The sequence below is a fragment of the Cuculus canorus genome, chromosome 4 (genome assembly GCF_017976375.1).
Source record: "Cuculus canorus isolate bCucCan1 chromosome 4, bCucCan1.pri, whole genome shotgun sequence".
NCBI classification, from domain to species: Eukaryota; Metazoa; Chordata; class Aves; order Cuculiformes; family Cuculidae; genus Cuculus; species Cuculus canorus.
In genome coordinates this window covers 52,434,356-52,446,493 of record NC_071404.1, presented here as the reverse complement: position 1 = coordinate 52,446,493, position 12,138 = coordinate 52,434,356, and the positions used below count along the sequence as shown (strand labels likewise).

Sequence of the window (12,138 nt, the reverse complement as noted above, 5' to 3'; positions counted from 1 at the left end):
GCTTAATTGTGTGTGTACTGAAGAGGTTCAAGATTTCACTGAAATCAGAGGGCATTCTCATGCTAGAACTTAAGCAGATGGTGGCTTACCTGACTCTGCAACGAATAAATGAGAGTATAAACACTAAACCATCCAAAACGTCCAAAAAGGAAACAGATAAAAATAGGTAAAGCTCTCATTTTTTTTATACATCAAAGGCTTTAATAGCAACAATAACACATTAAAAAATTTCAGAGAAGCAGATTTTTTTTTTTTTTAAGTTGAGCTCTGAATTTAAATTACAAAATTTTATTTTTAAATTCTCCATCATTCTTCTGCTCCTGTAGAGGAATTGTTCCATCTTTGGAAGAGCATAAGTACTAACTAAATTCAAGAACATATGGAAGCTGCAGTATAAAGAACAGAATAAAATGAAGAATTCCCAACTCAAGTATAACCTCTGTTTTAACATATGGTTGTGAGAACTGGAAATCCACCAAAACGTTAAAGACAGGAAACTAGATGCCTTTGAAAGCAAGTGCCTACAGAGGATTCAGGGCATTGGATGGAAAGTTTCATCACTGACGAAGGAATGTGAGAAATTTGCGGTCTCTGCAGAAATCCAACACTTTCTTAAGCAGGCCAGATGCTAGCACATCCTCCTCTGTGATGCCACCAAATATGAACCAACGCGTTTCAGAAAACTCACTGGTGACTTTCAAGAGAAAACCTGAACAGAAGGCTTAGGTAGGAGGGCTGAGCTCATGATCTCAACACCACAAAGCCGAAACAGCAGGAAGTGATGGCAAAGCCTTGCTAGCAGTTGCCCACTGAGACAGTAATACAATATTATCTTCTCTCATACAACACAAAACCAAAACATGGCTATAGTATACAGTTAAAATATATTTTGGGGGAAACCAGAATAGCATAAAGAAATGGCATTCATTATGGGGAGAAAAACATCAAGCCAAAGAAGCCTTAGCATGATGCTGAAATTTCCAGTTTCAAACATGAATTTAAAAATTTCATGTGTCATTTAATGGTTCCTTTAGTGACCAGGTATCAGCATAGCTCAACAAATAGAAAATAGGGAGTCTTAGGCAACCACATCTTCAAGGCGAAGTGCATTATTTTAAACCTCCTTCGAACTATAAGAGCTTTCCAAAATATCTAAATCCCTTTCAAAACCGGGACCCTGCCCTCACTTAAGCTTCTTTACCAGTGTGATTTTGCTTAACCATCTTTACACATAAACTTATTAACTCGTACTCTTAGCCAGCGAAAAACTATATGCTAAAAAAACATTTCAAATGCATGTGCTGGCTTTTGCACTTCAATTTCATGTCAGACATTTTTCAGAGCCAGGTGCTGAAGGCTGGTATTAGTAGGCATTTTCAGCCTCTTACACTGAGTATATCAGAGCCAAAAATAATGTTCTCAGCAGATTTTCAGATTTTTCAGCTGTCAAAACTAGGTTATTTATGCCTGCTATAACCTCTTGTATCTGAAACGCAGCATGTCTGGACTAGCAATAACACTTAATTTCTTTTTGTTACTGCAATAATTATGTCCCAGAAGGCCTGTGGTTTAAAAGAAAACCTCTACTTCCTTCTTGTTTTCTTTTTCTCAGGCAGTCCTTTCTTGTGGACCTCTATTTGAGGATCTTAGGATAACTACTTTTTTCAAAGGCACAATATTTATAAGATGGCTCTTAACAGGTATTAATCTGTCTACGTTGATATAAAGTGATGACCAATATTGTCATCATATGTCCTTCATATTTCCCTACCCAATACAATTAAGGTATTGTTCCCAAAATCCAAGAGTACATACCCATATTTTTCTTTGGGTGTGAGATAAAAAATACAGCATTTACTACTTTCCAGAAATGTAAGCACACGATCTTTTAAAATACTTTTCTCCAGTGCCTAAGTGCTTTACTCATCCTTTTGACAAGCCTTTTTAAAAAAAAATAGATTCCAAGTAGCAGCATATGTTAAGCTATCACATCTTTCTCTGTTAGTTTAGCTTGCCATTGATTATGACTTCAACTGAAAATAATAAATGGATGAAGTTGTATCCATTGTCTCTCAGATCTTTTTCTACATATACCTAGTTCAGTTCAAGCTACTACGTTCTTTGAATTACAACAGCAAAACATGTAACTTTGTACTTTTAGAACAAAACTTTTGAAACCAATAATTGTTTTCATTTTCACAACATAGGTTTTGGTTCCAAAACAGAAAGTAATTTGAGCTTGTAACATTCAGCTATTTTTTTATTATTAGAAATACTAACAAAATTCAGCAATATACCAAATATAATGATGCCACTGGAGCTGGTGTTTAATACCATCATTTTTCTACGGTACTTGCACACAGAAATTCTGTTGGCCAGGAAACCAAATATGCCTCCCTTGCATCTTTCGCGTGGTTTTAGTACCATTTCTACGCAGGGAAAGAACGAGATTTCAGAGAACGTTCCTCTCCACGTCATCATTAAAATACCCACAGAAAATAAGCTTGAAGTCCAGAGTTGCTAAATATGACAGAAACTTAGTAAAAATATCAGCGCAAATATACAGCTTTCGTAACTGTGGTTAAGACCTCGAGGCAACAGCTGCGGGCTGCAGACAACACACACTTGTGCGTTGGTCAGAGGGCAGCCTGAATTGCAGAGCGAGGGAACTCGGTCATCCTCTGGCAGTGAGCACAGAGAGGTGACAACTGCATTTCTCTGAGAAAAATGCATCCAGATCCACCTACCAGAGCCCTCCTTCCCCCAATTTCCTACTGTGGATTTTTCTGACTTCAATTCTTTTCTTCTTTACACACATTATTATAAAGCAGTTACAAGATAAGCTCTTTCTCACTCTAAGCACACAGTGGTGGAGGGAAGAAAATGACGCCTGTTTGTAAAATGTCTCAAATTATAATTTAAGGAATTCTGACACATTAAACAAAATTAAATTTCATTTTGCAATGGACAGTTAATCTCAGAGTTTGGTGTTTTTTTCTAAGCTGAGTAAAAAAAAAAAACCTGCAGAACCTGAGAATGATATCTGACAAAGTAATTCCTTGGGTTTTGCCTTTTCTGATTGCTATGACCATTCTATGCTCCGTATTACTGTAAAGTCTGCTTACAGAGCAGCAAAGTTCTTTCTTGACTGCAACACATCGAACCATGTCTATCTATAACAGAAAGAATCCAAATTCTACAGAGCAGACAATAGAGTCATTTGTTTTAATTCACAGTTTGTAAAAAAAACCACATGCAACACATAATTTCACTTCCTGATTTAGTAGAAGCCAGTATTTCATTCAGTATATGGCTGACACTTTTTTTTTGTGCTGCTAATGTTGCATATGGATCCTGCACTACATCCTTCCTTTAAAAATCTAAATTATGGAAAGTTTAGCAATCTAGAGATGGTGAATGCTGGCAAGAGTCAGAAATGCTGGTGACAGATAAGAACTAAAATATCTGCATAAATAGTCATAGACATGTCTCTAAATAATGTCTCCTAAAGAAGCCATCTGTGCAGGATTTTCAGACTGGGGTCTCAGATCCAAAGGGCTCTACAACTATGTCCTTACACAAACAGCAGCTAAACACAAAAGCTCACCAAATATTTACCAGCAGTTATCCCACTGAGTAAACTATGTGCTTCACCCTTATGTATGTGCGTGTGTGCGCATATACCTTAATTTGACTGGCATAACAACTGGCAGAATAGTTTGAAAGCTGGACAGGAGGTATCCTGTTTCAGGGCAGTACTACCTGTCTGGGATTATCAAACGATCAGCTATCAGGAGGAGTGTGAAAAACAAGAGAAAAAGCAGCAAATTACGTAAAAAGAAATTAAGAAATACAATATTCATAGAGTGGTTTGAGTTGGAAGGGAACTTAAAGATCATTCAGTTCCAACCCCTGTGCCATGGGCAGGAACACCTCCCACTACATCAGGCAGCTCAAAGCCTTATTCAATTTGGCCTTGTCATCATAACTTTGCCATCCCTTTCCATATGGTAGACAATGTGGGAAGAAAGTAGTTCTTAATGTTTTAACATAATGAACATTTGAAAGGTTGTACCCAAAGTAAATGGAACTATAATTGTTAATATATTGTCAGAGACTAAAGGAATTTAACTTATGTTTCTGCAGCAACCACAACCCTATGCTGCACACATTGTGTAATGGTCTCTGAAACATTCATATGTACATGCAGTATGCCCAAGTCAAAGTTGTGGAAAAGATTATTTCCTTTGTTATAAATATCAGTGTTGTCTTAACACCAGGTTTAACTGCCAGTTTTGGCTGGCAGTAGATGGGAGTGGGTTGCATTAGTGTGTTAGTAATACACTAAATCTTACATAAGATAAAATAATATTTTTATCTCCAAATCTTAATGAAGTGAATAAAACTAAGTTCTGTGACTTGCGACACTACCATGAAATCCCAGTCCTATAAAATTCTCTTAAAATAAACTCAGTTCTCTGCATGCCTTATTTTTCTAATGTTACCATAATATGATGATTTACTGAACTATACTCGAAATGTATATTTTATCAGTATAATCATACACATCGGGATATATTAAAGCAGGGCAGAATAATTATAGGGGAAAACTTACATTATTTCCAGGTTACAATTAACATGTAATTTTACATAAGCAATCTGATTTCTAATTATTATTATATAATAATTTATACACAGAAGTACAATGTGTACCTCATATCTCTATGATAGCAAATATATGTCACATATATAATAATACACACTAAAATCAATCAATACATAAAATCCATATTAAGATGGATGAATGAAAATATGAGAAAGGACATTCATCAGTTGTTTGGTCAAAAGAAAGGACAGTCATAATATATTGGCAGCCCACTAATAACTCAGACTGCAGTGTTTAGGGAACTGATTCTATACTACTTGTTGAATCAGTCGATTATATTCAACATAACAGATGAATCTATTACATTCATCATCTCTAGAGTCTTTTGAATGTACTGCCATTTTCAGAAATTTATTCCAAAACAGAAACCTGTTTTCTATGAGGAATTTTTTATAAATCACTAGACTGTCTTGAGAATTAAAGCCTGTTGTCTAAAGTGATACCTAAGTTTTGCTTAGTCTAAGCGTCTAATTCACTTGAAAGTGAACTGATATACAGGCTCCTAAATCACCAGCAAGTTGCTGAAAAAAGGTCCCACCTGACCCAGCTGGATTTTTAGTAAGTCATTTTAGTTGCACTCAATCTTGGGCAACTAAAAATACATGGAGATGCATATCATATGACTTACATGCAGAGAACACAGTAAATGGTGGTGGGATTATAGCTAAATTATGTAAAACTGCCCAAGATATAAAGGACAAATTCCTAACAATCTGCTTATCAGATCTAGCAACTACAAGACTAGAAGAGAAAAGATTTTGGAAGGAAGAGCAAAGCCCTAAACTAAGACAGAAGAATCATCTGATTGCAAGGAAGCATTTCCTGGAAGTTAATTAAAATAATTTTTTGTCAACCAAACTTGTTCTGTGACACAGCTATGTGACCTTCATAAGCAAAATGGTAAACTCTATTATATGTGCTAAGTACTTTGCAGTTTTTCATACCATCTTCTTTTTAGTACTTATCGTTTAAGTATTAGACTTAAAAGTACTAGAAACACCAAATCCAGTTGGAAGTTGGACTAAAGTTCTGGATATATCTTGTAAATAAACCCCTAAGAAAAATGATTCAGCATCTTCAAAAAATGGGCTGATATATACCCGAAATATTTTATTATTTCCTGGCTAACATCTCTTAGCAAAATGATCGGAATTGAAAACTCACTACCATTATATGCAGAGACTGTTATAATCCAAATTTGATTTTGTATGAATGGTGTTTATATTCTGTTGCGAATAACCTCATCAACTATTTTCCACCAACTAACCCGAAAGGCTGTGATTTATAGCATATCATCATGGGAAAGAAACAAGATTTATTAATAGTATGTACTTTTGAGTTTATTGATATTTACAAAGGACTAACATTTTTTAAATAAAGAATTTCTAATCATGGCTTGTATCTATCCTGAGAAGTTTTTCAACTTGAAATTTTACACAGATTTTTCTTCTGCCACCACCTGAAGTGCTACGAAAGTTAAACTCAGCAAAGTCTTATAAGCTGTCATCTTAATCTACCATACCTTTCTGCCTATTGCGAACAGGGACACACATTCTACAGCTTTTGGTGAAAAAGACACTTTGTTCCGTTCTTAAGTTATTTTTGTTGTCATACCACATGTCAAATTTGGACCGTTCTTGGATATCCAGCTTATTTACGCTAATTAAAACTACTGGAAATAAGAAATATGTGATCAGAAGTCTGAGGAAAAATAAATAACCAATAGGAACCTATGCTCTTTTAACCAGAATTAGCAAGCAGCTCCCACATCCCCCTTCCTATCTTATCACGCTTATTTGTCCATCTTTGTACTGTGTTTTTCTTGAGTGATCAATTGGAAAAGGAATTGTGCTACTTCATTACATTAGCAAAAGGACTGGACTACAGCTGTTCCAAATATCCAAGTATTCAATGTCAGTCTTTGATGCTACCTGAATATTACAGGTATGTGGGTTAACAAAACCGAAACCCTGAACAGTCAATGAAGAAGCCTACTGCATCAGTCAGTCTTTCTGCCACATTTTACTACTTCCATTTTTACTCACTAATCTCATTACATAATTTAAAATTTGAAAGGTCCATACAACTTACTGGTTTGTGCCAGAGCTTGAAGCAGACAGTCCAAACATCCCTCCAAGCTATCTGCTGTGCTGTCAGTGGTTGTTATCTTCAGTTTTTTCAGGGCATCACTTAGATTATCTGCTTGGTAAACACAAAGAAAAGAGAAATCAGTGTCCCCATCAATTTGGGAACAGCATTACAGTCTTGAACGTAAACAGTTACTGCAAAGTAAACAAGATCCTGTATCAATGAAGAAGGCATGCATAGTCTGTATTCTGATGATACAAAAAGCCAGGACTCAAAGGTTACAGATTAATTTAAACTTTTCAAATTAAATATACATTTATGATTCTGCATCTGAGAACAGGATGCCAGCAGGTATTTTATGAAATGCCACTGAACAGCAATTTAGTCATCAATATTTTCTTAGTCTAGTTGGTGCAGAAAACCAGCAGCCGTTCCTTCACTTCTGTCCTCGTGTGGGGAAAAAAATATGATGGAAAGAAGTGTGTCTTTAAGTGTTTCATCAATACAGGCAAAGTAATTGAAAATGCCATTTTCTGCATGCTATGTAGGCTTCCACCTTGACCATACATTCACAGATCCCTAGTGCTAAGCTTATGCTTTAATCATTATGCGATTTTCTACTATGACATTACAAGCACCGCTGTTTATGTGAACTGCGTTAACTCTTCAAATTCAACTGATCCATAAACACATAAGGCATTTTTTAGAAATAAGAAAGTTTATTGTGGATTTCAGATAATTGAATAACCCTTCCCCCAACAATAAAATAAACAACTAACACCCAAACCACATATAATTCTCAATAGATGCACATTTTTCCCATGAAAGTTGGGGTGATATGACTGCTATAATTTTTTATATTCTGTCTATTCACAAGCAAGGTACAAGTGTTAGCAGCTGCAGCCTGAGTCCTTTTGGTTTGTCTGCTGATGACTAACCCCACTATGAATGGACTACCCTTTAAAAAATGAGTGCTGACTCTGTTTCCATGCCAACTCGTCAGTAAGCAGAAAGTGCTACTCAAAACAAATAACGTTAAACAGTGTCAAGCTGTCTCTCATTCCCCAGTGACTAATCAAAAAGCCTTGACCCAAGCCCTAGAGAACCACAGGTACAGTTTCCTTGCACTGCATCACTGGTATCTGCTGAGCCTGACAGGCAGTCAGTGCTGTCTTAGAGATTGACATCAACGGAAGAACCCCCCCTTCGTAGACGAGCTGGCAGCTGCTGTGCTTTGCCTCCTCTTCATTTGTCCATGTATGGGATGGTGCAAAGGAAAGGAGGCAGAGCAAGAACTTTCTTTATGCTCCCTTTATTTGTCTTTGAGGCACTGGTGGTCTAGTGGAGACACAGCAGGCAACCCATAAAGAAGGTGGAATCTTACTACTCCTTCTGGAGCAGCTTTGCTTCTCAGCCCAAGTTGTGGCTTTTGTCCCACCTCCATTTTTTTAATAGCATATGGTTTTGTAGCACAATATCCCATACAGATAAAGATAAGATGCTTTATTTTTTAAGTGCTCAGTATTTAGGTGTGAAATTCATCATGAAATTGTTTATTAGACAGTTAGTTTGTCTATTCAGTAATGAATGTATTCTTAGCTACACTATAGCCAGGAATCTCATTACTCCTAAACGCAGAGAGCCAACAGCACACAACCAACTCTGTAAAGGCTTTTGGGCTGATACATCCTGGAACAAGGTACCAGCTTTATCATTTTCCCTTGCACTGACTTATGTTACTGTCTAGCAGGCTTACTGCAGCACAGATATTGAATGATGCTTTACCAACAGCACAGCTGAACATGCACTGCAGAGTCTCATTGTTTAAATAAGTTATTCTCCAAATGCCACTGGAAACTGTCCAAAGACACAAGTTCAGGGTGCCCAATGACCAATCTCAGTACTACAATTTAACACTGTGCATTCCATCTCCTCTTATTGTCTCCTCACCCATCTGCCCCTCAAATTCCTTTCTTCAGCTTTCTGCTAATATAGCACTGATTTTCTCCCATGCTACAGGCATCTCATCTCCCTGTATACCCACACACTTAGCTTTGAAACTGTAGCAACCACTTACAGTAAGAGGACTAAATGTACTACATATAAATAAAACCCAGGGGGTTCCACAATGTGGGGAAGAAGAAAATGCATTGGTAAGAAATTCACCTTCACACCAGTTTTTGCCGAGTATGGAGAGGGACTATTGTTACTGAAGAACACACCCAGACTTTCTTGCTCTCTTATAGCCTCTTCTACCTTGCACGTGCCTAATAAGTCACAAGTTCCCACTGACTATTATTATGCTTCATTTTCCTGTGCAAAGAGATGAGTGCTTTACCTCGAATATTTATAATTGCTTCCACTCTGTGCCACATCAGAACCTGTAATAGATTTAGCATCGTCTTTCCAGTCTCTTTTCCTATCTCCCCTTTCTGCTCAGTCTCCTATTTAGTTTTCCTGGGGAAAGTCCACTATTTTAATGCCATGCAGCTACATATGACACACAGAATGATGGATTTTGGGCAAAACTTTCCAATGCAAATATATAAATATTCCATTCCCTAGGACAAACATCTCAATTTTTCATGGTACAGAGCATGTGCACATCCTACTGACATACACAGACAGTTAACTACAACTTTAGACAAATACTTCAAGAAGAACCGGACAGGTATGCCATTGGTAACTCACCTTACTTTTAAGATGTCTTACAAAACTATGACGCAATATGCCCTAAATTGCCATTTAACTAGACATGAGTTTTAAACAAGCAGTTTTAAAGTAATACAAATTAAATCAGAAACCATATTTATGAAGCGTGCCTCTCAAATAAATTACAATAATCCTGGATTTTCTACCAAGCCTACAACTCTAAACTTACTCCAGCACAAGACTTACTATTTCTTTGGTGCAAAAGAAGAAATCCTAAGTAGGAGTACTGTAGAAACAACAGACCTCTTGGCATGATGTCAGAAGGCCACAAGCACAGAGGAAATACTACCCTTCGAAAGGCAAAACTTCATCTGCCCATGGTGACTCTTTCTTGCGAAGCCAGGGCTTTCTCTTCCCTAAACAGGGTCAACATCTTGAAAGACACATTTACTTCTGAAACCTGAGAATCTCTGACATATGCAAATATAATGTAAACAGATGCAGAGATTTTGTCATTCTTTTTTCTTGCTGTTCTGTGAAGGAAAAAAACCTCAATTTGAGATGACACTGACAAGGATATTCAGAGAGGAAGGGCTGCACCATTCCAGCAGGCTCTCCCCATATAGCCACACAAGGCTTCCCGATTTCTGACGTTTCACAGTTGCCCTGAAACTGGCATTTAGTGAAAAAGCTGCAGATGCTTGTCTTCCATGTACAAAATCTCTGTTGTTTTCTTGTGATCATCTCCTGCTTACTTTTCTGTCTCTTCCTCTTTCTATATAAGCTGTTTCCAGTAGGCCTTTTACTGCATAGGCTGATCAGATTCTCAGAGATAAAAAGCCATCAGATAAAAACAACATCAGGGATCGTTTTGGCTAAGTGTCAGGGAAACACAAATAAGATTTTGTCAACATGCAAGGTCATGTGAAAGCTTATGCTAGTTAGGAGTATCAAAGTGGGGAAGACTAGGATGATAAAGGTACAAAGAAGGCTTAGTAATGTTCCCTATGGCGCAGTTGCACAGTTGCTTAGCAATCTGGTATCAGGTTGTGAGCTTGTGAGCCATCACGTCAGTAGTTTAATAGAAGTATTAGCTATTTTGCTGATGACCCCAAGCACAGGGAGTCAACTCCTGCTTACACCTGGCTTACCGGATTGTTTTCAGAAGAATTAGTTCTCTTATCTGGACAGAAAGCCCTAAATCCCACAGACCTTAATCCCGTATATCCTAATGATACAAACTGATAAGTCAAGAAGCAGAGTTTGGCAAGAGCCGTCAGACCTATCTGGCCCGTTCTACCTATTACTGCATTTTGTTTTCAGCTGATAACTACACTTGTGCAAACAGTAATAAAAATGAGGTGGTTCAAATACTATAGTAGCCTGCACTGCTGCTGATGGCACAGCAATATTACTATCTTTCATGAACCTTCACCATCTCTTGCACAGGCATTTTTCAGAGATAATTAGTCAGAAACTAACACAAGAGAATGCTTTAATATTCCTTTCCATTTCACTGTACCGTTATTTTCTGAGTGCTTTTATTTGACTCGTTCCTATTTTCAGTCAATAGTTTCATACAGATGAAGTGTTCTTTCACCCTGTAAAAATGTGGTAGTTGATCAACCTTGTTCAGGGTCAGGGACACAGGAATGCTGGCTAGGCTGCATATAGTTTTACAAGACACCTGATAGCGTATGTAGGGATGCAGCTTCTGCAGACACGAACCAACCTGCTAATTTTGCCTTGAGTTCACAGCATCTTCAAACCACAGAAAAAGTCAAGGTACACAAAAAAAGCAATCCTCTGAGACTGACATTAAAGTTATTTAGAATGTTTTGGCTGAACATTTAGATGAACAGCTTTTGTCTGGACAGTTCACATTTAAGCATTTTGTGATCTTTTTCCAGTGTAGATACCTTCTTAAAAAAACAGACTTTTATCTTTACAGACTTTCCTGTATCTTTTGATTGATATCTAGTCTACTGTTGTTATTACAGGGACTATTACATCATACATGAAACTTAACAGCTAGGGAATACAAAATTAATAGATATTAAAATGGGACATACTGAAACAGGCCAATCAAATAAGTTCGAGCAGTTCTGATATTACAGGGATAGTGGTTGTAGTAGCCTCAGAGCCTTTTGAGTCTGTTTCACTGCCTCTCAGGAAACAGTGAGACACCAAATGGAACAGAAAAGAATTATGCCATTTCACACATCTCCTTGTGTTATAATGTCTTAAATTTTTAAGTGTGCATGTTTACAAGGACTAGACTTCAGAAATTAGATTTCTTGTACAGACTAACTTCCTAGAATTTCAGTACAAAGTAACCTACAGCAAAACCCACTGCTTACTCACCATAGTTGTTTTTGACTAAAGTGTATTCTGAGCCTCTGTTATTTCAGAACCTAAGAACTGATACAAAGACCAAACACACAATCCATTTAGGCCAGCATCTACCTCCCAAGCCATCCTTACCCCACCCTCTTCACTTCCCTTCCAATATAATCTGCGTTTCTACTGTAATACAGACCACACACCACCAGCAAAGCACTCCATGCCCAACCATATTCAGGGGTGCTACCTCACAAGCCATTCCCCCAAACTTGATAACCTCCCATGGGGAGGTGGGCGGAAGGTGGAGAGGAGTGATGGTGGTTTGTTGATCCTGAAGGTGGCTGCCTGAAGAGTAGGCATATGTGGCCTCAATTACTTTTTGTAGCAGG

General features: G+C 37.5%; 1 protein-coding gene across 4 annotated transcripts in view; it reads right to left on the bottom strand.

Annotated features, from left to right (window-relative positions):
* RAP1GDS1 (Rap1 GTPase-GDP dissociation stimulator 1) overlaps positions 1 to 12,138 on the bottom strand; it is a 92,874-nt gene that overhangs the window by 53,186 nt on the left and 27,550 nt on the right. Inside the window, exons 1-2 of one of the 4 annotated variants that reach the window (XM_054064914.1) lie at positions 9,653 to 9,805; positions 6,758 to 6,865 (exon numbers count right to left, since the gene is read on the bottom strand). In XM_054064914.1, coding sequence (XP_053920889.1) covers positions 6,758 to 6,865; positions 9,653 to 9,719 — 175 coding nt within the window. In that variant the 5' untranslated portion in view covers positions 9,720 to 9,805. Of the gene's footprint in view, positions 1 to 6,757; positions 6,869 to 9,652; positions 9,806 to 12,138 lie in introns of those variants that run through there. The other 3 variants (XM_054064918.1, XM_054064915.1, XM_054064916.1) reach the window with 3 other exon arrangements.